General features: G+C 39.2%; 1 protein-coding gene across 2 annotated transcripts in view; it reads right to left on the bottom strand.

Moving 5' to 3' along the window:
* The window catches only part of SH3BP2 (SH3 domain binding protein 2), a 40,389-nt gene that overhangs the window by 2,345 nt on the left and 13,252 nt on the right, over positions 1–24,792 (bottom strand). The window contains exons 1-12 of one of the 2 annotated variants that reach the window (XM_031048453.2): positions 17,325–17,490; positions 11,217–11,356; positions 10,085–10,187; positions 6,993–7,110; positions 6,340–6,410; positions 5,850–5,938; positions 4,344–4,409; positions 3,225–3,807; positions 1,574–1,682; positions 1,176–1,231; positions 678–759; positions 368–427 (exon numbers count right to left, since the gene is read on the bottom strand). In XM_031048453.2, coding sequence (XP_030904313.2) covers positions 368–427; positions 678–759; positions 1,176–1,231; positions 1,574–1,682; positions 3,225–3,807; positions 4,344–4,409; positions 5,850–5,938; positions 6,340–6,410; positions 6,993–7,110; positions 10,085–10,187; positions 11,217–11,356; positions 17,325–17,434 — 1,587 coding nt within the window. In that variant the 5' untranslated portion in view covers positions 17,435–17,490. Of the gene's footprint in view, positions 1–367; positions 428–677; positions 760–1,175; positions 1,232–1,573; positions 1,683–3,224; positions 3,808–4,343; positions 4,410–5,849; positions 5,939–6,339; positions 6,411–6,992; positions 7,111–10,084; positions 10,188–11,216; positions 11,357–17,324; positions 17,491–24,792 lie in introns of those variants that run through there. The other variant, XM_031048454.2, reaches the window with a different exon arrangement.

The raw sequence follows: 24,792 nt of genomic DNA, 5'->3' as shown, positions 1-24,792 counted from the left end.
TCTTTCAAACAAGCTGCTGCTTTGCAGACCAGTCACAAAAAGAAGTCCAAATTTAACTCAGGAATTTAATATTCCTTCCTTTGGGATTTGACTGGAGCTGAAATTTTGATGTGAAAATTGACAGCTGGTTTGTCTTTTGCCTGATACAGCAACCAGAAAGCTCAGATTCAAGTCCTCAAACTCTCATCTTTGACCAAGTGTTTCTAAATCGGCTTATTTTTACTTTCAGGAATGTTAAGAAATTTAGACTTTAACTTGTTAATTCTGATATATATCTATATACATGCATACTTTATATGCACATATACATGGAATTCATACCTGTATACACATATATTACACATGCTCACACAGTGCAGCTACTAACCTTTTCAAAGATTCTGTAGTTCCTCAATTTTTCTGCAGATTCATCCCACACAACCAATACCTTGAAGAAATAAAAATACACCATATTCAGTCTGTGCTAAGCAGCTCTTCTAAGTCAATGTATTATTAAGGAATTAATTACAATCTAGGTTAAAAGAATTAAAATCACTGACATTATGATAGTGATTGTCTCATTTTCTTGCTTTAAGGAGAGAACAAGGCTGAATTTTTAAGTACTTTATCATATATAATATACAGTATCTATAAATCAAAAAGGGTTTTGAGGGATAGATTTAGCAATTGCAAGTTACCTTTCCAGGCTTGGTTGATGAGTTCCTAATACAGTACAATCCATTCTGTGGTTGTCCCCGTGGGCTACTAGCTTTAAATGTCCTAAAACAGCAATTATATATATTAGCATGTTCTGAATCAAACAGGTAAAATGCTTAGATTCTTAGAATTCTTATTAAAGAAATCTCTATTTCAGTTGCAATAATCCACAGTACATCATAGCTGGAAGAATATCACTGTACCAGCATCCAATCCAGCAATGCAGTGAAGATCTGGCTTTCTGTCCCATCAAGCACCCTGGCAGAACAACCTTCTCCAGATGGAGTAAAAATCACTTTGCAAGTTGTGTGCATTTTCAGCTGACACATGAGCACCAAGCTAACTCCCCTAAAACAGTGATTCCCACATTAAAGTAATATGTTTTTAAACACAAATTGTACCTATCGACATGTTCTTAGAACTACTGATCTGTACATTGTACGACTTCTAAGCAACTACTTTATAAAGTCATATTTTACCTTTCAACTTCGAAGGATTCAGAGGTATTAAGAAATACTGAAGCAGGCAGCCCAACCTGTAAGAAATACAAAAATCAATCCCCATGTGAGTCAATGACAAGTCAAAATTCTAACATGTTATGCAAATAAGCTACAGCCATCAGCATTTGAAATTATTTACAATGATTTAATCTTTACTTTATACTTCTTCTTCTTCCTTTTTATATTAAAATCAAGAATTTATCAAGGCATTCTTGAAAGCTCAACCTCCCTCCCAAGAAGCCCCCCACAGCACTGTGTTTTCAGAAAGTTGGGGGTTCCTTCCCCCGCCACAAAAAATGCATTTAAAAGCTTCCCAAAACTGCACATAAGCAAGAAAAAGAATACTTTTTGAGAATGGATCATCTGCTTGCTCTTACTTTTTCATAGTCATCATCAGAATCATTATCAGGTTGCTTTGGCTTGGGGGATAGTGCTGGTTTTTCAAATGAGAAGCTTCTAAAACTCTGTCCATCTGGTGGTGATCTCCTGGCAGAAAGAGAACAAAAACTGAAGGACATCTCCTCAGGAAAACAGAACAAATATACAAAAAAAAAACCCCACCACTGAAGGGATAATAAAATTAGAACTGAAGAAAAGGTTTCAGTTTAGCCCCGAATCACAGAGTGGTTTGTGTTGGAAGGGACCTTGAAGCTCATCCATTTCCAACTCCCCTGCCATGGGCAGGGACACCTTCCACTAGATGAGGTTGCTCAGTGACCCATCCAGCCTGGACTTGAACACTGCCAGGGACAAGGCAGCTACAGCTTCTCTGGGCACCCTGTGCCTCACCACCCTCAGAGGGAATTTTTTCCTTATATGTAATCTCAATCTTCCTTCTGTCAGGCTAAAGCCATTCCCCCTTGTCCTGTCCCTACAAACCCTTGTATAAAGTCCCTCTGCAGATTTCTTGCAAGACCCATAATGGTACCGGGAAGCTGCTCTAAGGTCTCCCCAGAGCCTTCTCTTCTCCAGGCTGAACAAGCGTACCTCTCTCAGCCTGTCTTCACAGGATAGGTGTGCCATCTCTGATCATCTTTATGACCTCTTCTGGACTTGCTCTAACAGGTCCACATCCTTCTTATGTTTGGAGCCCCAGAGCTGGACACAGTACTCACAGATTAACTTACATTGGAAGGGACCTCTAGAGATCATTTAGTTCAAACTCCTGCACAAAGCAGGTCCAACTAGATCAGGTAGCTCAGAAAGCTGTGTCCAGCCAAGTTCTGACTATCTCCAAGGATGGAAATGCCACAGCTTCTCAGCTGCAACCTGTTCTAGTGTTTCACGAGCCACATGGTGAAAACCTTTCCCTAACATCTAACTAATTTCTCAGGTTGTGACTTCTGCCTGTTGCCTCTTACTCTATCACTTGCAGATCTCTGAGGTCTTTCTCCGCCTTCTCCATACCCACCCATAAAGTAGTTCTAGACAGCAGTGGTCTCTCACTAGCCTTCCTAAAGGTCGCATGAGTCCAGTTCTCTCAGCCTCTTCTCATGAATCTTGTGCTATAGCCCAAACATCCATCTGGCCTTCCACGAGACTCACTCCAGTATATCAGTGTCTTCCCTGTACTGTCTTAGAGAATGTACTATTTGATCTTCAGTGTCCTGTGGACAAAAATATTTTTATCTGACTCACCACCATAACTAGTTCCACCTCCCTGATCTTAATATGAAAAGAAATACATTTCCTATCTCTACAGAAGCCTAAAATGGTTTTTGCAGTTCATTGAGGCTCTGACATAAAGAGCTGTGATCAAAGGCTATTAAATCTTTAAGACAAACCTGAAAAGAAATTAACTACAAAATTTTGGTGTATTTTTTTTAAGTTTGGTTTGTTTCCTGTTTCTTTCTGAATTATTTCAGAAGTTCAGCCCATTGCAATAGGGGCAAAAAAGCACAACACTGAAGAAGGGAGGGATGGAGCAGGGGAGAGAAACAGATGTCAGTGTGAGCATGAGAAATCAGTCTGTCAGCTAGTTACCTAATGCACAATGGAAAAAATCGTGCATTGTGTTTTCATACTTACTGTAACTGGGGACATGAAAACTTCTCAGGTCTAGGCTTGACTGCAGGTGGCTGGTGAGTTGGCACAGGTGGCTTTGGGAGCACTGGTGGCACAAACAGTCCAGGTTTACCATGTTCTCTTGGCACTCTGGGCTCTACTGGTTTTTCAGTAAGCTGTGACAGCTTAGGTTTATTGCTTGGTAGTGGAGGAGGAGTTCGTGCTGAAAGGTTTAAGGTTTTTAGCTTCTCGCACCCTTCTGGAGTAGCAAGAACTTGAGCTAAAGGCACAGGCTCTGGAGGCAATGAGCAAGGTTCTTTGATACCCACAGTCTTTTTGAGTAGAGGTACAGGAGGTACAGGGGGCAGCTGTTCACTGAGCCTTCGAGTCGAGGGTTGGATCTTTAGATTAGGTTCAGCTCGGCACTGAGATTCTCTCACGCTTAAGATATCCTCTAATTTCATATCAGGTAAGCTTCTTTTTGGAGGTGGTGGTGGTACTGGCATAGGAGATTTGCCAGGAAAGGAATTCGCCCTTGACTCTGAGTAGGGAGCTTTTCTGACATGAGGAACTGGTGGAGGAGGGTAGGCTGGGGGCAGGACCATATCTACAGAAAGAAAACATCCAAAATACATTGCACACTGAGTGGAAATACAGTATGTCAAGAAATGAGGCTTTTTAGATTCATTTTCTATGTGACTTAAGATATTTCACTGGCATCTGGGCTGACAGTACACAGATGCTGGACAAGCATTTAACTTCCAGCACAATTCTGAATGTTTCATGTAGTAAACTCCTGCAATTTCTATTCAGGGATGGGTCATGATGACTTTGACCAGAGAGACCGTATTAAAAGCATTACCCCTCCTCCAGACTGATGGCCAGACACAGAACCTTCCAGGGCAGAAGGTGTGCAAGAAAACATGCCCTAAGGCATGTAGCGCTCCCTGTAATTGTTTGTGCTGTTATTAGGAACTTTTGACCCTAAATAGCTCTCAAGATTAGATACCTGTGCATTGCTTCAGTTATTTTACCACCTGCAATGCTTTAGATATGACCAAGCCAAAATAATAATCCGGCATTCTACGTGAATACTACTTTCACTGTGGGCCTTTTGTGAAGGGAATGAAAGGAATCACATACCATCTTTTACTATATCAGAAGTATCTGGCTGCAAGTAAGACTCATCCTCTTCCTCCTGGTCATAATCTGCAAATAAAAATCAGTGTATCAGACTAAGTACCCCTGGAACTGTGAAAGAGTACCGAATACTTTTTACTTTTTCATAATCAAATAGTTTTCAGTTCTTTTTTTTTTTAGAGGGAAAAATAATGAAGAATTTTGGTCCATCTCTTTCCTGCTTAGAAAAGATGTTTCCTTAAGTTTTCTTGTCAGTTCAAAAAAGACATCACTTACAACAGTGGGAGATGAGCTAGACTTCATTTTACATTTTCCTCACCTATCAGCTTAAAATTGACTTTCTGGTAACACCTTCCAGTGTTAATAGCCCTCCTGAGAACAATTCTGCTTAGCTGCAGAGATACAACTACACGGATACACTGGCAAATCCAGCTAAAAAAAAGTAATCCCCAAAACCTAACCCTAAACCAGAAACATTCTAGATTTTGCAACACAGGAGCCTAACTTAACACTCTATTGCATTGCATACAAACTTTCCCTCCCAGAAACACGAAAGTGCTAAATCACAGTCCTATATGAAATGCTGCAGAGTCTGTTCTCCTCAGCTTTGCAGCAATTGAACTGGATCTCCTGAAAAGATTCACTCCTGCCTTTTTGTCCTAGTCAGGAAAAACAGTCAGGAACTTCCTGTCAGGAAATGAGAGTACTTGCTCCAGTCAACCCTGCCCGTAGAAATCTGAAGGGGCAGGTGGGATATGGCCTAGTAAAGGAACTATGTTGAAACTGAAGGTGAGGCTTCTCATGTTGGGTTGTAGTAGCCCGTTTCTTGACTAGGAAGTCAGTAGCTGCAATATGCTGTGAACATTCATCTGACAGGCTTGATGTAATGTCCTCACTTGTGATGAAAAAATAAACACCCCAGCCCAAACTGCTTACTATGAAATAACTACAGCAATGAACCAGTAACAATCTTTGGTTAAAAACAGGCTATGCTAAGAATCAGCCATCCAGAACCCTATTTTAAAAAGTTAGTCAGTTTGAAAGTCAAAGAATATTTCCCTGTGCATTTCACAGTAGCACATCCCATGCCTAATGCAAGATCTTCGTAAACCGCAGGGACGAATTCTGTTTCATATTAAACAGACAACAACATCATCCCAATAAAGAATCATAGACTCTCACAGAATGGTTTGTGTTGGAAAGGACTTTAAGGTCATCCAGTTCCAACTCCCCTGCCATGGGGCAGGGATGCCTCACACTAGACCATACTGCCCAAGGATGTCAGACACCTCCTTGAAAGATCTGAATTTCTTTAGTTACCATTTATTTTTACTAAGTTTATGGCACAGAACAACTGCTTCTTTTTTAAAATTACAACTACATACTTTGCAAAAAGAAAAATTTATACTTGCAAGTTAGATCAATTTGCTCAAGCTATGGGAGTAATTCCTGCAGAATCCAGAAGAAATAAGCAAGCAAATAAATCTTATTTGTGTCTTAATTTATCACCTTCATTATCTGCTGAATGATGAGAATACTTGATATCAATGGGACGTTCTACTGAGCCATAGAAACTGTCTGCATCAGAACCAGAGTCACTGCAAAAGAAAAGACAGAGTACCTTCTGCATCAGTGTGTTATGGGTACTGGGACAGTAAACAGGCCTGTTAGCAGGACAGCAGCACTGCAAAGGAATGCTGGAAAAGCAGAAGCAATCTATTACTGATTCCCAATTAACAGCCAGAGAGGTTGCTGCTGTCTTTTTAAAGTTTCTATGCGTTTTACACAAAACTGACATTTGAAGTCCTCTTAGTAAAAAGATTTGGTTTTGCCTTGGCACAACTTAAACTATGTATTAGAAAGGCCTTTCATTCTTGGGCCTTACTGCACCTGTTTTGATTTAACAGTAAATTGCTTGTAGGTGCAAAAAGCCTAAAGTACCACTGTCAAAAGCTACAGCAAAAGGGATAAAAAGCAAATAGAGATTAAGGATTTATACCTGAATTCTGTTATTGTCTCTTTCTTCTCATGGTAGTGATCGATTTCCTTCCTCAAGGATAGCATCCAATTCTAAATAAGAAAAAAAAACAAACAAAAGACATTCAACACAAACACCTTTAAATTGTTAAAGATTTATAGTACCCATCCTCTGTAAGAACAGAGAAACTGTAAAGAACCTACACTGAAATAGGATTCATCCATGAATCTTTTATACTGAGAGGACTTACCAGTAAAATGTTCTATTTTAGATATGTAAAAATTACTAAATATATTAAACTTTTAGTCCACAAATTTCAGCCTGTTCTTTCTAAAGCCAGCTGCTTGTTCATTGTATGTCTACGGGCGACAGATGTCACTGAAAAGGTTTCACACTTTATCAAATGTTTAACATACAAAAATTTGTTCCTTGGCTGAAAGTAAAACAAAGAATAAGGAGAAAACCATGCCATCTATATGTCGCTTACAACCAGTCCCTAAATTACAACCTGAACTAACACTAAATTAATAGTTAAAACTTAAGAAATTATTTTCAGAGGAGACAGAACAACTGGCTATACAACTTTTGGTGAGAGCAGAGTATCCAGTTCATTTAGATTTTATAGGAGTCCAGGATTCGCTTTCTGCTCCAAGGAAAATTGAAGAAGAAGTTACCTTTCTTTCATCTTCAGAAGAAGCTGAAAAAAACCACGTCCTGTGCTTCTTGCTAATGTGAACTAACTTGAAAGGAAACACATTGCTTGATGTCGTCTCCTCAACTGCCCGCATAACCCTGAGAAACAGAACCACCAATACATGAAACCCTTCATCTATATTTCTGCCATGCAGGTCATAAAGCTGTGACGGAAATCAGTTTTACAAGCCAGTTCTGCCTTAGGAAAAATAACCCCCAAGGCCAGAAGAAAGCCTTAAAACTCCCCATAGGTGCATTTGTAGCACTGATCCACTGAAGTGGGTAGAAAGAACAACACAAGAATGATGATAGGACAAAGAGCACTCATTAAACTACCAGCGACATGTGCAAACGGATGTTTCAACTTGTTCAATAGTTTTAATGGACTGCATTAATTCACAAGCTTCACTCCACAGTAAGAAGTATTTAAGGTGCCTGTGATCCGCATTTCAGAAAGGCACAGACGAAAAAATCAAAATACACATTTTCCATGAAAATAAAGGAGAACTAATATTAAAAGTTAATTTATTTTTCCACTTTTCCCTTACAAACACTTTCTTGCTCTTTTTTTATTATTTTAAACCAAGCACAACTCAACCTCTTTCACAAACTGCATTAGATACGTTTGTTTCTCATTATTTTTCCCCCAGAGGGGTCTCAAATGAGGAAATTCCTTACATATGCATGAATTTGGTTGTAGATGCTCTCTATAAGGCTTTGGAACAAATAAAGAAGACTAAAATCCAAAGACTGTGGGTAGTCTAAAAGTAACATTTCTACAATTTGTTGCACATAAACCAAAGAGAAACCTGATTAAAGCTTTTACAAATCATTACTGGGGCTTCCTTTCTTGTTCCTAAACTTTTTTAACTTACCAACTTCCTCATGCAATATAGGATTTCTGTAAATCCTCAATATTGGGGAACATGGTTTGTGAACATAGAAAAGAAGATTCTCAGAGATACTTGACGTTTGGTTAGGGACTTACTCAAGATAATGTTTTGAGGAAAAAAAAAAAGAATAAACCTAATTAACACTCTGAAGCCGCAAAATTAGAGATCAGCACTTTTTTAGAACTCCAATCCTACTTTTAAACTGGAGGATGTACTTTTCTGCATCTGCCCAGTCCAAAATAAAGGCACAAAAGGAACTCTTTAAGCTTTTTGACTAATGTATGGCTCATAAGGATGTTAATGTGGGAAATACCCCTGGTACAGCTGGGAAGGATACTAGCAATAGGCATCACTATGCATTTTGAGTCATTAGTGCACTCAGCACATTCTCATCTCAGTCCACTCTTTACACATAAAGTCTGTTAAATGGAAACTGCAAAATAAAAGTCCAGGGAAGCCTTAGAGCGACTTGTTTTCACACAGCCTTATGCAACTACCCAGTCTAACAAATTCTTTCACTTCAAATGATTTCTCAATAATGCTTATGACTGTGCATAATACTAACCAAGATCTGGTCCTGATTACAGGCAAAGTCTGTACAAGACTGCTAGAATGCAGATATATGAAAAGCAGTAACACAGACCCTAGCATCTACAGATTCCATGGTATTTTTCATGTCAACGTGATTACAGAAGCTAGAGTCATGACCAAGTTACATCACAAGTTTCTTATACAAATTAATATAGATTTTTTAATTAATTACGATGTTTACAACTGTATTCCCATAAAATACATCATTGTTGCAGCCACTTATAAGGCTAATAATGATATTTCCTTATTCCAAAAGTCTGAGAACGTTATACAGTTAAAGAATCACTTACATATTTAAAAATACAAAAAAAAAATTGCTGTGGTTAGGACCAATAATGTGATAACTCTGTATATACTCTCAATAGTCCTTTCTGAGCATCAGCTACAACAGCAATTTCCTAAAGTTAGGTTAGGCTTCTAATTGTAGGCCTTGTACGTATTCTGCACTCAGTCAGATTCTGGTACTCCTAATAACATGAAAGCCATGTATTTTTGTCTTTAACTTAAAAAGCAAATATTAAGATTTATAACTTGCAACAATGAGTCAGACATTTTGCACATGCATTCTCTCATTTATCACTATTGTAGTTGAAATCAGTTTTGACACTGGTGTTACTGAATCAGTAACTCCATAAATATTTTTTTTCTGATTCCTTTCTATTTTTTGTGACAATCACTGAATTCACTAGAGAACAAAGGTTATTTATCCAAAAGAATCCACATCTACCTGCATGTGCAAAGTCTGCATTAAGTCAGTAACAAGAGTAAGCATGTTGCAATTTTAACAGCCTTACTGGTTTAATTACAAAAGATGAAGGCTATATATTTGCAAATCACAGGACACATCATATATACATTTTGAAAGGAATACAACCCTTGGAGTCTGAGATCAGAGCATAACCTCATAACCTAAGCAACAGATGTAGTTCTGTTTAACTTCACTGGAAATGAAGGTCAAAGGAGGTGATCCTGCCACTCTACTCTGCTCTTGTGAGACCTCACTTGGAGTATTGTGGGCAGTTCTGGTGTCCTCAACATAAAAAGGACATGGAACTGTTGGAACAAGTCCAGAGGAGGCCATGAGGACCACAGGGACCGGAGCACCTCCCATAGGAAGACAGGCTGAGAAAGTTGGGGCTGTTCAGCCTGGAGAAGAGAAGGCTGCGTGGAGACCTCATAGCAGCCTTCCAGTATCCGAAGGGGGCCTACAGCGATGCTGGTGAGGGACTCTTCATTAGGGACTGTAGTGATAGGACAAGAGGTAACAGGTTGAAACTTAAACAGCAGAGGTTTAGACTGGATATAAGGAAGAAATTCTTTACTTTGAGGGTGCCGAGGCACTGGAATGGGTTGCTCAGGGAGGCTGTGAATGCTCCATCCCTGGCGGTGTTCCAAGACCAGGTTGGATGAAGCCTTGAGTGATATGGTCTAGTGTGAGGTGTCCCTGCCCATGGCAGGGGGGTTGGAACTAGATGATCTTAAGGTCCTTTCCAATCCTAACTATTCTATGATTCTATGAAATGAAAGCCATAGTACCCACTGCATTAAGCAGAGGAGCTTGGGCGTTAAATAAGTTCTTTGGCACTTACCTGTTGTAACCGTTCAGCGAAAATGCACCCTGTGGAGATGCAGATGTGCTGCTCTTAAAGTAGTAAATACATCCCTCATGGATAATCACAAATCTCAATGGCCCTGAAAAGATAAAGAAAGAAAGTGAGCAAAATATAAATCCAAAGGTAGTACATTAACTAGAACCTCTTAACTTGGACAGAACTATTGTTTAAGATTTTAGTCATCTTATTAATCATAAAACAGCACAAACTAGTTAAGTGACAGCTGGTTGACCATGAGCCGCATGGTAAAGCTGTCTGCTCACAGTGTTTCAAGACTAAAAGGAGCATCTGCTTCCCTCATTTCAGAGGCAGTTGATCTGATAACTGCAAAAGAAGCCTAAGAGACTGCAGGCATGACCTCCAGTTGTGCTCCTTTACTAGACAAATAAGCTAATGCAACAATGCAACCTAAACCAAAGTGGAAGGAAGGAAGTAGCCACAGGGTACAAATACATGTTTATGAACATCCCGAACTCATGATGTTATCTCCTTGATGATTTATTTTCCCTTTTTTTAAAGGGGCAACACTCCTCTCCTTTATCAAAAGCAGTAATCTTTGTCCTTCACTATAGAAGTATAGTTATAAACAGAGATAGCAAATGAACAGCATATAAATAAACGAACTCATAATCTTAAGTTTTCTCCATGTAAATAGATTCTGATTCCAGAAGTAATTACTGTTTCTAAGCACAACCTAATGTTGGCAGTGAGATAATTTCTATTTCACAACAGCAGTAGGAGATGGGGATATTTTTCCAATACAGAATAACCAACTGGAAAAAAAGCTGAGCACTAATTTCTTTAGAAAAGAATATTTGCAATTGATACATACCCCAGGAATGTGTTTGTGTCTTTAAAATCTTACTTGGGAAGGACTTGAAAAAAAGATTTAACCAAGTAAACCAACCACGACATTTATCATCTAAGATTTACAGTTTCAAAACAATTAAAGGAAATTCTTTCAATATGGGTCTTTCATTTATATATTCCAGTAAAATTGTAATCCAGTACAGGTGAAGTGGAAGATCGGCTTCATCAGTCTGTTAACACGAAATGTGCTGAAGGCCCCAAAGGAAAGCATTTAAAACATTTAGTTTAGTCAACTTACACTTCAAGATCTGCAGCTGGGTGCCTCCTTTTTTATGAAGATATCCTGATTTGGTTACTCCTCCGGGCATTGTCAAAAGGTTTTGTGCTCCAATTGCCTTCATTGGGACGGGCCAGACCTGCTCCTGCGAGGCCATCATTCTGCAATTTAGAGTAATTAAAACCAGTTTAAACTTAGATTTTACTTTAAGAAATGAGTACTGAGAAACAAAGGTTGTTCCCTTAAACAAGTTTTCCAAACAACTAACATGGTTCAGCAGTCAAGTATGTAGCACAGACGGGTGCTCAGAGATTCCAGGAAGTTTGTATTGTATAAAAAACCATGGTGCAGAAAGTCCCGATTTATTTTTATACAGCTCTCAAAAGTGATTGGCAGTTGTGGAAACAATGCAGGAGTGCTCGGTATTAAGTATTTATGTTTTAAAATGCTTCAGATAACACCGTGAGACTTAACCAAGCAAGTGACTAGCAAGAAAATCAGTTTAGTCTCCAAAGTTCTATGCCACATGTGCATGAAATATAATATTCTATATAATTAGGGGAATCAATAGTCATATTTTAGTAACTGCAGTAACCAACAGTACTTAGTGTTTATATACATGTTTTATTCAAAATGAAAGCACTAGCATATTGTCTCATACTGGATGTCATGTGTGACAGCATCCTGTGTAAACAAATTTCATCTCACATTGCTGCAGGCTTCTATTTAATTTATACTTTAACTGTTAATGCAAAAAAAGATTGTTTCTTAAGTAGTAGTTTTTCCTGGCTGATACATCACTATGAGCCCTTTCTTTTTTCAACCAGTAACAGAACTAGGGTAAAAACCCTACTGTGTAATACAGAAAAGAAATAATGTGTGATCTGAAGGGGAAGTTTGCCCTAGACATAAAAAGGTCATTATCCTCAGATGTAAGGTTAGAGACCTTTGCTGGTAAGAGGCAAATTAATGAAGTTAATTAGTTTCTGATAAAGGAATGATGGTTTAGAACTGGAGAGCTTTTAGTGGAGGACTGAAGTCTAATGGATCTTGTTTGCTTTTCCTTTCCCCCAGAGGGACAGTACTGGAAGTTAATAGCGCAGCTCAGTACAGGAATCCAAGAGTCCGCAGTACAACACACATACCTGAGCACTATTCTCTCCAGCATAAGATGGCAACTTGAAGTACCCATACTGAAAAGAATAAGCAAGGGATGCAGTTTTGTTGAGGGATTAATTTCAATAGCAGAGTATGTATCCATTGTACATGTGTTAGGAAAAACAGAAATGCAATTCAATTGATCTTTCAATGAAACAGCTCAGGATGTAAATCTAATGGCTGGCCCTTTGCTCACAATGCATTAGTGGGGAGGGGTGGAAATTACCTAGCAATTAAGTTAAACTCAAATTCTCTGGGCAGCCTAGAAAACCTAATGACAAAAATTAGGCTTTAGTCCCCAGTGTTATAAAACAAGTACAAGGAGAGATCAGATCCAAGGCCCTAGAAATGTTCTCACAGCAGACATTGCAAGGCACCATGGTTTCTCAATTTCCCTCCAGGACTCTCCTGCTCACCAAAAGCTAAGTGACTTTTGTTGTATCAGCAACATCCTTCCTTCTGCTATTTCCTCCCTGTTCTTATTATATGACTGGGATCTTTGCAATCTGAGCTGTTCCTTCCTCTTTCTCCTCCACAATGAAATTTCTAGCAACAGCATTATAGTAACAGGTCCAAGAAGGGGCTACACACAGATATTTAATGCTGTTAAGAACTAAAAAAGTATCAAAAATTAATACACCCCCAATTCCTTTATATCATTTCCCCACACCTTGCAGAAAAATCCAAGTGAGGGAAATGGTGAACGTTAACCAGCTGGCTGCTGACACCAAACCACACTGCAGTACTGCTAAGAGTCACTTCCTTGAAATGAGGAATACAAAGGGAAGTCCTGGGCTCATTTTTTTTTTCTTTTAAGAACAGGCTTAGCAACATTGAAACATTAGGAATTAATTTATGATTAAATTATTTCAGTCCATTTCTAGCTAGATTCAGAAAAAAGATTAAGTAAAAATGGAACCTTTTTATTCAGACAAATAGACTCTGATGACAGTTTTCTTAAACTAGCTTTAACATTAGTCTCAACACTATCCAACAATTTCAAGTTCATCATGGGTCTTCAAATCCTTTGTGTGTTTACTACAAAGAATAAGAAGGAACTCAAGCACCTAGCCTTCGGTGTTTCATACTTAGGCTGAATACAAACCAGCAGAGGCAGAGTTAAATGTCTCAGTGAGGTTATCCAAAACAAGCAGAGTAAACTGAGATTTCAGAGAGGCCAATGACAAACACTGCGGACAAGGGTATCCCACCCTAGGTAAATACATAGAACAGAAGTATCTGACAAGGTCATGTTGGCCTTCTGTACAGGGGTAGACTAGTTAGGCCACTCACTAAAGCATGCCTGGATGGGGCATTTTCTCCTCCTCCTGAAAAGCCAGAATATCAGACATAAAAAAAACTCAAATCATGGAAGCAGAGAAGCAGACAGGGGGGGGGGGGAATAAATCCAGTTCTACAGTGTGATGACTACCAAGGGGAAATGGCAGCAGAGTATGAGGTTCTGCTTCCTCTATTCATAATCATTTCTTATTTTTGACTACTCACTATAAATCAATCCTGAGAATAGAGACCAACAAAGAACTTCCCCATCCCTTCTATGTGAATAGAAGGACACGTAGCTGAACTCAACACAACCAAATATACATTATATGAGCTAGAAAGCCCACCTAATACACGAGGCTTTTCAATAAAAATACACTGCAGATAGGGAGGACTTTAGTATTTTGAACTGAAATATTTGAGGTAGGCTTCTAAAATCTATTTAAGTACTTTGAATCTAGTCCTAAGTAGATTTTTATTCTTTTCTTGACACTACAACTCCAGAAGGAGACTACTTTGCATCAAGCCGCTGGGAGAAAGCTGTCAAAACAGTGTAACCCCAGAATCTTTATGGTAGGAGTGGGAGAAATGAAAATGGATGCTTTTAAAGATTTTTCTGGTCTTAGTGCCTGTAATATTTTGCCTTCACCTTGCTGAAATTCTTCCTTCCACTCTTGATATTCCTTTCATATATTTTTAATGCATTACATGAAAAGCAGATCAATGTTGTATTACCAGGTATATACAACAGCAAGCACTGAAATTGTAGAGACTGTTGATTCTGTGCTCATTAAGAACAGAAAGATATTTTCAAGTTGTTTCTAATGCAGTTACATTTTTGCACCACAAGCCAAAGACCCCACTACTCATTTTCACCCCAGGTGCATAAGCAGAGCCTCTTCCATGGAGCTAACAATGAGGTTAACAGAAAGGACGCACTAAGTGCAGTCAGAGCCAAGCCATGCTCTTTCTGACACTGGTCCTCTGTTACAAACAGAAAGTAGTATTACCCATGCATTATTTTGAGCAAGCTTCCAGTAGCAGTTACACACTTTATTCTTCTTTCCACTCACCAAGGGACTAGATGTGTATTTTTAAAGTATGTTTTCCATCAAGCCCCAAAACCCATTATAAGTGGCTCTTGAATCAACCTTCTCCCCCACTGAAACAGCACTGAACAGAACCATCTGAAACAGAAGAGGTGGCAGCAGACAGCGAAAGGCCTCACATCACTGTTTCTCAGATGGGTGTTAGTCAATAAGAAAATGAACATGAGCCAGCAGTGTGCACTCACAGCCCAGAAAGCCAACCGTATCCTGGGCTGCATCAAAAGAAGCGTGACCAGCAGGTCAAAGGAGGTGATCCTGCCCCTCTACTCTGCTCTCATGAGACCTCACTTGCAGTATTGTGTGCAGTTCTGGTGTCCTCAACATAAAAAAGACAAGGAACTGTTAGAACAAGTCCAGAGGAGGCCAGGAGGATGATCAAGGACAGGAGCACCTCCCATATGAAGACAGGCTGAGAAAGTTGGGGCTGTTGAGCCTGGAGAAGAGAAGGCTTGTGGAGACCTCATAGCAGCCTTCCAGTATCCGAAGGGGGCCTACAGGGATGCTGGTGAGGGACTCTTCATTAGGGACTGTAGTGATAGGACAAGAGGTAGCGGGTTGAAACTTAAACAGCAGAGGTTTAGACTGGATATAAGGAAGAAATTCTTTACTGTGAGGGTGGTGAGGCACTGGAATGGGTTGCTCAGGGAGGCTGTGAATGCTCCATCCCTGGCGGTGTTCCAAGACCAGGTTGGATGAAGCCTTGGGTGATATGGTTTAGTGTGAGGTGTCCCTGCCCATGGCAGGGGGGTTGGAACTAGATGATCTTAAGGTCCTTTCCAACCCTAACTATTCTATGATTCTATGACAGTTCTATGCCTGTGAGGGAGAAGATAGGCCTTAGAGTGTAGTAGGAAAAATGGTGGAACAGCAGTTTGTAGGATTTGCTTCATCTTTCAACAGTGCTTTTGGAAAGGCAGAAGAGTGCAGTTAGCACTCTCGAGTGTGATACAGAGCTTATATAATTACTACTGGAATTACTTCATATACATAAACTGGTCTGCCAGACTAAAAACCAAACCCATTTGCAGTGTATGTATCTAGGAAGTCATTCCAAGTAGATCACATGAGTATATTTTTCTCAAACACTATCATAATATGCTGGTTTTTATTTGGAGTACCATAAAAGTCACAACAGCATGAAAAAATGAGAAACTACACCCTCTGTGCAACCTAGATAATGCCAGTCAGATGCAGAAGTTTCTTCTGCATCATAACACCCTTACCAAGCTGAAACTTTAAATGGAGAGTAGACTTCTGTTACTGTGTAGTGCGCAAATGTGAAGTAATTTTAACCTATCCCCTCAGTCAGCACATACAGAATAGCTGTATTGGAGGCTAGAGCATAACTTTACAGGCTAAATGTCCCTCTGCAGGTAAAAATAATACTCTGCCACATTAGAAATCTGGATTACATTACAGAAGAACACTTACTGCTTTTGGCCTTAAGAGCTATTGGTGTTCAGCCCAATTAAAGCAAGTACAAGCTGATTCAACCCCAGATTTCATGCTGGAAGAGCCACGAGTCCTCAGTTCTTGCTTAACTTCAGCAGAACATATGGCAGATGTGATCATCTCCACATCTTGCAGTATACAGGCATAAAAATACATTAACCTCATCTCTGAAACTACAGCTGCCAAAAGCTGTATTAGAAGTTCTCACTTGCTATAACAGTATTTATAGTCTGTCTTGGAGCCCAGTTTGGTCATGCTAGATATAACAATTAAAAAAGATACTCCAATGCTGCAGTACAAAAATCAGACCTGATCTGAATCTGTAACAACTATGTCTATGACACTTAGGTCTGAGAACTTTTTAAACTCCATATATCTTATAACCTCTAGTCTTTAGATTCTACTTGAAAGTCAAACATAAATCAAGATGCTAGTTTCCTTCTGAGTACATATATGTAATGTTACAAGTTGTAACATAGGAAATGAATGTATTCCTTGTATAATGCAGACTTAAATTTCAGTCTCCATAGAAGGCTGAAATCTGAAACCTGCCAAAACGAGGCAGATTACATGCAGCAAAACTGTAAAATATAAGCTTCCCCGATGTATTCTCAGCAATTCTGAACAAAAAGTAGTAGTCTGATTCAACTGTCTAGATATTTACCATCTGTTCCTAAAACTGCTTTCTGCTAAATGTTCAGGTCTCTTCCATTTATTAACCATTCTCCAGTTATTTCTGAAATGCTCTTTCACATCTCTCCCACTTCTGTGGTTAAACATTCCATTTCTTAATGCCTCTAACAGCCCCTTTTCACAACAGTTTCTCAGAAGGATCAATCACACAGTACAAACACTGTAAAGCCAAATAAATCTTACAGGACAAAGGGAACAGAGACCTAAGCCTGACTGATACACACTGTTGTAAGTTCACTCTAACTTGCACCAACTTGCTTTTCTTTCCTGGTAATAATTTTCAACCCCTCTTCCCCCTTGAATTCTTTACCCTTGAATTTTCTGCATGAGTTAGAAGTATTTTTCCCCAGATACCATGTTCTACTCCTAGTTTTAGTCTGCTCTTTACCTTAAAGAGAAATGATGACAGAAACACAAGCCACAAACATGCACTAACCTGGTGACCATGCCTGATCGACACATACTTTTTCTGCTGACAGTTTCACCAAACGATTGTTTCCTTTGTGATGACAAAGCCATTAACGACTTCTGACCCCTCTCAGGCATGACAGAAACATCTCTGCACTTCTCCCCTTTCCATGTACTGTAAGGTTGAAAGTGACTGTGGTAGCTGCTGTACACTCAACACACAAAAGAATCCCTGCCCCAACTGCTTGTGCATCTGCACCGCACCGTGGCCAAAAGCGACGCCTAGGCAATGACTTGTTTCCTTTGTAACTTCCTGCTTCCCCTAATGTTAGTGGGCAGCACTATCTTTGTCAGATTTCCCAGCTTCCCAGAGAGGCTGTAAATCAAACCCTGCATACCTCAACCTCTGTCAGTCACGGAGCCAGAAAGCAGAGGGGATTTTCCAGCGCTCCCTTGTTTCCTACTCACCTTTCAATCAACTACTTTCCCACGGGGGAAAAAGAAAGTCCTTTTGCTTACAGGGTGCTCAGCTCCCTCACACCGCCAGAGGCACAGCTCAGAAACGCTGCCGGTGCTTCAGGTACTTGCACTGCACCACAAAACTATGATAACTATTTCACCTCTGTTTTCACCCCCATAGCTGGAGCTTGTCCTTTCCTCTTCAACCCAAGAAGTTAAAAATAAGCATTCTGAAAGCATGTATGTGCTTTAGAGCAAGTCCTGCCTGTATGTTTGACACTACACAAACCAGAAATGACAGTAAAATCTGAACCTAAGTGGCTCACAATATAACAGTTCTACAGGACCAACTGATAGTGAATAAATGCCATTGTTTTACACTTCATCTGGAGCCCTTAAAAGGATTCAAGTGTTTCACTGACCAGAATTAAACAGCACCCCAGGCTAGAAAGTTCAAGTAAGACAAAAACAATTAACAAGTTTCAGAATGATAGCCAAAACCTATATACATAATTATGTCAAGTAAAGCTTACTTCACATCTTTTTAAGGAAACAGACACTAGAAATCTATACTCCAAGATAGAAGGAAGAAGTTTCTGTAAAACATTTTTTTCTGTAAACTACCCAACAGTCAAAGCACAAGAGAAAATAACATTTCAGATACCAGCCATGGCTCTATCAGCTAGAAAAGCAAATCTCAGTCCTCACCATAGGTCACCTATTTGCACCCCTTCCACAGCCAGCCTACATAGGAAGAAGCAGCAAACTAAATATCACACGCCTGTTGTTAGCTAAAAGGATCATCACATCCACACAAAATCACAATTCTCTTTACTAAGAATCAGTGCCCAGTTGTCTCAGTGGCTTAATTCACAGGTTTTTCACATAGAAAAGATGTGAAGACACCTCATCAGTCTGTGAATTAAATTCACTTGCTTTATCTGCTACAAAATCAGGTACCAATTTAGTCTTTAAGCATTAACCCACAATGATTTAAAGCAATCCTTCCCTCCCAGAGATCTGCTATCTCAGCATACTCTAAGCTTGCATCACCATATGTACCTCAGTAAAAAAAAAAAGCTATAGCCAAATTATAGCATCTGAGTCTATGTAACATTGGGAAAAAGACCTTTTCTGGTCTGATACACCACTTGGTTTTTGCATCCAGGCTCCACAATTTTAAAGTACTATGATATTTGGCCTCAATAGTCTGGTTTTTGTCTCATTTATCCAACACATATTCCTGAAGTACTGCTTTTCCACTCTAACCTTCCTGATGCTGTCCTCTCCCTTTTTTCAGTTAAGCATTCAGAAAACCAGGATTTTTCATTTCAAGTTCCAGGATTCCCTTTTGGCTTTTCAGGTGATTTCCAACACTACCAAGGTAAGTCACAGAGCTAAAGCAGTAGCCATTTCACACATGCGTACACACACGCAAGGTGGTGTTTCACTAAGGAATTGAAAAAAATAAAAAGACAATATTTTAGATGTTTCCCAGATTTGGAAGCATGAAAATTCACCTTAATTTTCTAGAGCAAACATTAATCAGAAGGGTTGTGTGTCAAAATTGCAAATGAATAGACTGAAGAGAGACGAAATCTTTATGGATATGCCTGTCACAGAAGTGGAAGAGTATTAAATATACCCATCTTCACAATGCAGAATTCTGTCATGCGAGGAACTCTGGTGTATGGCTTTCAGACCACTAACCTTCACTTGTCCCCACAGAATCAGTGGGGAGAAGCAGCTTTGTACCACACTAACCGTGGGAGAATTTCACTCAAAAGGAGTTACTTCATTTCTTTAACATTATGAGGTTTCATGCAGCCTTAAAAGGAAGAACCAAAGCATCAACAACCACCATTTGGATATCATTCCAGCAGGGCCACTGTCCAAGGAAGTCCGCCAACCATCTCTGCTGCTGTTAGGAACAGCTCTTGCTCCCAGTCCAAAACAATCCTACTTACCCTTAATTAAAGGAAAGCAAGAGCAATAAAATATACCTCTAGCACTATGCTGTCCTTGCCAATATAAATTCACTAGCCTAGCTGAAGGTTGAGTTGTCCCTGCAGCAAGAGAGCTTCCTCTTGCAGACCAATTTACAGGAAACTGCAAGAATGGACTGGAAATAAAAGCAGCACAAAAAGATTGTGGCAACAGGCAAGGCAGAAAGACTAACAGAGCAATAGGAAAAAAATTAAATAGCATGAAAACCACTTCAGCTGCAGCAAGTAGTCAGCTCAATAGTCAAGCTCAGCTCAGAATAACCTAAGGGTTCATACATCATATATTTCTATAAAAGCCTACAGTATAGTAAAGCATTAAAGGCCATATTCTGTTCAAGTTTTACTGACTTTAATAAGCTTGAATCAGGAGCAGCTTATGATGAGTTGTATTCCTTCATTAATTCTACCAAACTAGTTTAGTCCTAAGAAATCCACTGTATTGAGACATGATATATTTGTCAAGTGTATACTCCACAACTGCCAACTGCAAGAGCAAGTGTACATTACTTGCCTGAATTCTTCCTCTGCTAGGTAAGGCAGTCCTGGGAAAACATCAATAAGCACACATCAGAATTACTTCTGCTGGGTGACCTGCAGAATTACAATTAAAATAGAAAAAAAAATAAAATCAGCAACAAAGGGGAGAAATTAAGCCAGCACTTCGGAAAATCTCTTTCTAAATACCAAAAGAATTCCTATTCTTTAAACTTCAACTATCACGGCCTTATTCAGCTTGGTTAGGAAGAGCTGATTATGACTTAATATTTTTACTTATTTACTGATATGTATTTAAAAAGGTAGCTGAAGCTTTGATATGTATATATACATATGTATATATATATGGATAATAGGTATTCAATCTAAAACTGAGAGATACTTCAGGTTAAAAAGATTTTGAGTTTCTATTTATACCCCACTGCTCTTAAATTCTGAATATCTATGGACATATTGTGAGCTTGGAACTTCAAAAACGGCAGCCAGCACTGGCCTGCAATAAGTAAGCCTTATTTCAGAGAAAGAGCCTATCAACTTTAAAACAAAGTTGTAACTTCTCTTGATTGCTTCATCAGCTTGGCACAAGTCCTAGAAGATGATATACCAACTTTGATTTTGGGATATGCTTAATGTCGTATATTGCTCAAATGTCTGTAAGCCAAAGCACAAAATATCTGCAGTATATGCATAGCTCGTAAAAACCCCTCAAATTAGAGTGTGCAGCTGGAAGAGAACTTTCTGCAAACTCTTAACAGAAGATCATTATAATTTAACAGATCCTCTTACATCAGCTAGCCTAAGGCTTTATCCTGTTGTAAATAAGGATTGAATTAAAATCAGCACAGCTATCCTAGCATCATTTTCTATGTTGTCAATTTTATATGTTGACAATTTTATTATGAGCAGCTTCTCAAGTTAGGTTTAAGGGATTTCTACTGAATCAAAAAGCCCCTCAAAACTGTATAGAAGCATTCGCCCAGCAAGATAACTGGGTGTCAAGTCTGTGCCAGTCAGACTGTACCAGGAACACTTGGCATAAGTAACACTTAAAATGGAAGGCTTAAATGTTTGTGCTGCTTATCGTGTTTCTTTCAAATAAATTCAAAAGACGTATTTATTACCAAGGCAAGACTTCTATTCTTATTTACTATTCAAACCAGATGGACAGTATATAGAACTGATAACTATATACAAGGTCCCTCTAAAAAAGACTGTAAATGCAGCTATGTTAACACATATCTTCAATCAGTACTTGTAGAACAATTTAAACTAGACCCTAGTTTGAATAAGCCATGTAACTTATTTAAAGCAGAAGTACAAACAGGGTTGCTAAAGTCCTATTCCTGCTGACACTTGTGCTGCAGGCAGCTGCAAAGGGAGTTTCCCCAAACACACATAGGCACTTCAAGCGGGAGTTTCCACATGTGATTTATTTCCTTGGCAGCAGTTTCGATCCCAAGATATTACTGTTGAAACAATTTTACTGCTAGGCTAGCTTGTGATGAACTGCATACAATTCCATCACTAATAATTGAATTTAGGAAGCACTGTTGGATTACAAAATAATTTCTGCTTAGACGTCAGAACACCTTTAAGCATTTAAGCTGAAAGGCTTTTAGAAATTTGCAAAAGGGAATCAAATAGCCATTACTGACCATAAAACATACTGGAAAGGTCCACTTAGCCAGCAGACATTTCACCATATAAAGTTAAGAACTGTTGTTAAGAAATATTTTGGTCTGTTTTGTTAGAATTTTACTTAAATTGATTTAAAGAGCATCAAGAGTCCAAGGGGGAAAAAAAAGACAGATAAAAAACACACCTTCAAGGCCTACATTTATGTTCACCATTTTCTACCATTTCTGCTCCTAAAACATTTTGGCAAGACATACATCATCACTGGTTCATTGTACACTGTGCTTGTACAAAACTAACAAAACTGAAGTCCAAGATTACAATTGCCAGTTAAAGAGAATATTTCATGTGAGTGTATATTCAAGCCAACAGAAAAAGTACTGAAAATAACCCATTTTGAAACAACACTGCAGCAGGACTTTAAACCACAACAAAACCACATAAAGTTTATAAAGTCCTTCTGAATGTCTATCAGCAAAAAAGTGCAATAGCTAAATGTATAAACCTTATGGCTGACTCCAATAACAAGCTACAATGGCAGACTGAAGAAGTCCAGCAAGCCCTGGTTTAGAGGAAGCATTTGGCCTTGCTATCTGTGAGCCCTCCAAGCTTGCGTGTCCCTCTTCTGGTGGACTGCAGGATATAGTAACCCTATAGTTAAGAAAATGTACCTCTGGAGGCAAACAGCTGCAGCCAGCACCAAAGAGGAAGCTCAGCTTCTGACAGACCCTTGGAAGACAAAATGAGACACATTTCCTATTTTTGCTTTGCTTATAAAGAGACTGTGTGATACAGTTTAAAAACAAAGTGTAACCGCAAAGACTCACTTTATCCTTTAGTGCTGTAACAACACAGTAGACTGTACTGGGTTTATAAGTAATGAAGCAGTGAAGCATCTCACCGTTTGCACTTCTCATACTTGGAAAGTCTGACTAGGAACCAGAATGTCAAACTAAGTTAATGAGCATGCAAGTGCAACTTACAGAATTAGAAAACTCAGCTGGGCTGCACTGCCAATAGACAGTCCCCACCTCCAACAGCTTTGAAGCTCCTTGCGCTCAAAACAGTAGTAGCGATAGGACAAAGGGAAACAGGTTAAAACTTAAACAGGGGAAGTTTAGACTGGATATAAGGAAGAAGTTCTTTACTGTAAGGGTGGTGAGGCACTGGAATGGGTTGCCCAAGGAAGTTGTGAATGCTCCATCCCTGGCAGTGTTCAAGGCCAGGTTGGATGAAGCCTTGGGTGACATGGTTTGGTGTGAGGTGTCCCTGCCCATGGCAGGGGGGCTGGAACTGGATGATCTTAAGGTCCTTTCCAACCCTAACTATTCTATGATTCTATGATTCTAAAACCTCATGCAAACAAGTAGGTATACCAGAAACAAGGTTTCTTTATTCTGATTCCAATGACTGTTCCCTTTTAAATCACGATATGAGCTTCTCTAAAGGATGTTGTAAGGCATAAGTATTTTGCCACTCCCAGCCCTAATCACACAAAACACTAAATCAAAAGACTGAAACAGGTAGAAGCATGGATTACAATAAGCAGGATTTAAGACTACAATATGTTTCATCATTTAGGTAAATACTACTTTTTTTTCTTTTTGTAAACATACAATAAGAAAAAGAATCTCTGCAAGCTCCTCCTTACTTTCTACAAAAGCTGAATTTAATTGTAACCACCAGTTCACATGTAATTGGGATTTTAGGTCATTTTTAAATTAGAACAAACGTACACAGTAAGGCTACACCAGGAAGACAAGCAGTTAGCAAGCAATTTTTATTTAGAGGACTTAAGAAGGAACAGTAATTTATAGAATCATAGAATGGCTTGGGTTGTAAAGGACCTCAATCCCTGATCATCTAGTTCCAACCCCACTGCCTCACACCAAACCATGTCACCCAAGGCTCTGCCCAACCTGGCCTTGAGCACTGCCAGGGATGGAGCATTTACCACTTTTCTGGGCAACCTGCTCCAGTGCCTCAACACCCTCACAACGAAGAACTTCTCCCTTACATCTAACCTGATCTTCCCCTGTTGAAGTTTAAACCCACTACCTATCACTACTATCCCTGATGAAGAGTCACTCCCTGGTATCCTTGATTTCATATCACTTAACCCTAAAAATATATAATCATGTGCAATGAGCTGCTTCTACAAGACAGTTTGGACAATGCCAATTTATGTTATCATTTACAGAACTAAACTACTTGCTTCACAAACACAACCAAAAGAAGAAACATTTACTCCCACTTAGATCTTGTTTAAATGAACTCCAAAAGCAAGGATTAGCCTGACATTGACCTACACCTCCAAAACTGTTGAGCTGCATTCAAAAGTAAGTTTACGCAGGTCTATTTTCAAGTACAGAAAACAATCATATGCAATACTTCATATGACATGAACAGCAACATTCATTCGGGAGCAGGGGGAGGAAGAAGGGAGAGCGTGAGCAACAGGCTGCATAGTTCTGAGTTACCAGCTGGGCTTAAACCATGACACTTTACAACACAAATCACAGTTTGCCTGATCAAACATATCACAGGCATAGTGTCAACTAAGTCTACAGAAAGGTTTCACAATAGCTACAAAAAATGCACGTCCTATTGCAAATGTAGCAAACTCCTGACAATAAGATCAAAGGCAAAGAACTAAAATACAAGGTCTAGATTCTTACTTTCCATCTGATCTTGAGGTCACTTAAGGCTTCTTCTCAAAGCAGCTTCATTTCTGACCTGTCCTGAAAGTCATTTATAAGGGTTAACTCATTCATACTGGGAAAAAGACTTCAGAAAACTAAAGATAATGGGAATGGATTTAGTGGTCCTGCACATGTAAATCAAACCCTTCCTAGAGTGGTGATCATTAATATTTCAGAGGAGGGGAAAAAAACAATCCAA

Source organism: Melopsittacus undulatus, chromosome 7, assembly GCF_012275295.1.
Source record: "Melopsittacus undulatus isolate bMelUnd1 chromosome 7, bMelUnd1.mat.Z, whole genome shotgun sequence".
NCBI classification, from domain to species: domain Eukaryota; kingdom Metazoa; phylum Chordata; class Aves; order Psittaciformes; family Psittaculidae; genus Melopsittacus; species Melopsittacus undulatus.
The sequence above is the reverse complement of the archived record's forward strand: the minus strand, read 5'-3'. Positions and strand labels throughout refer to the sequence as shown.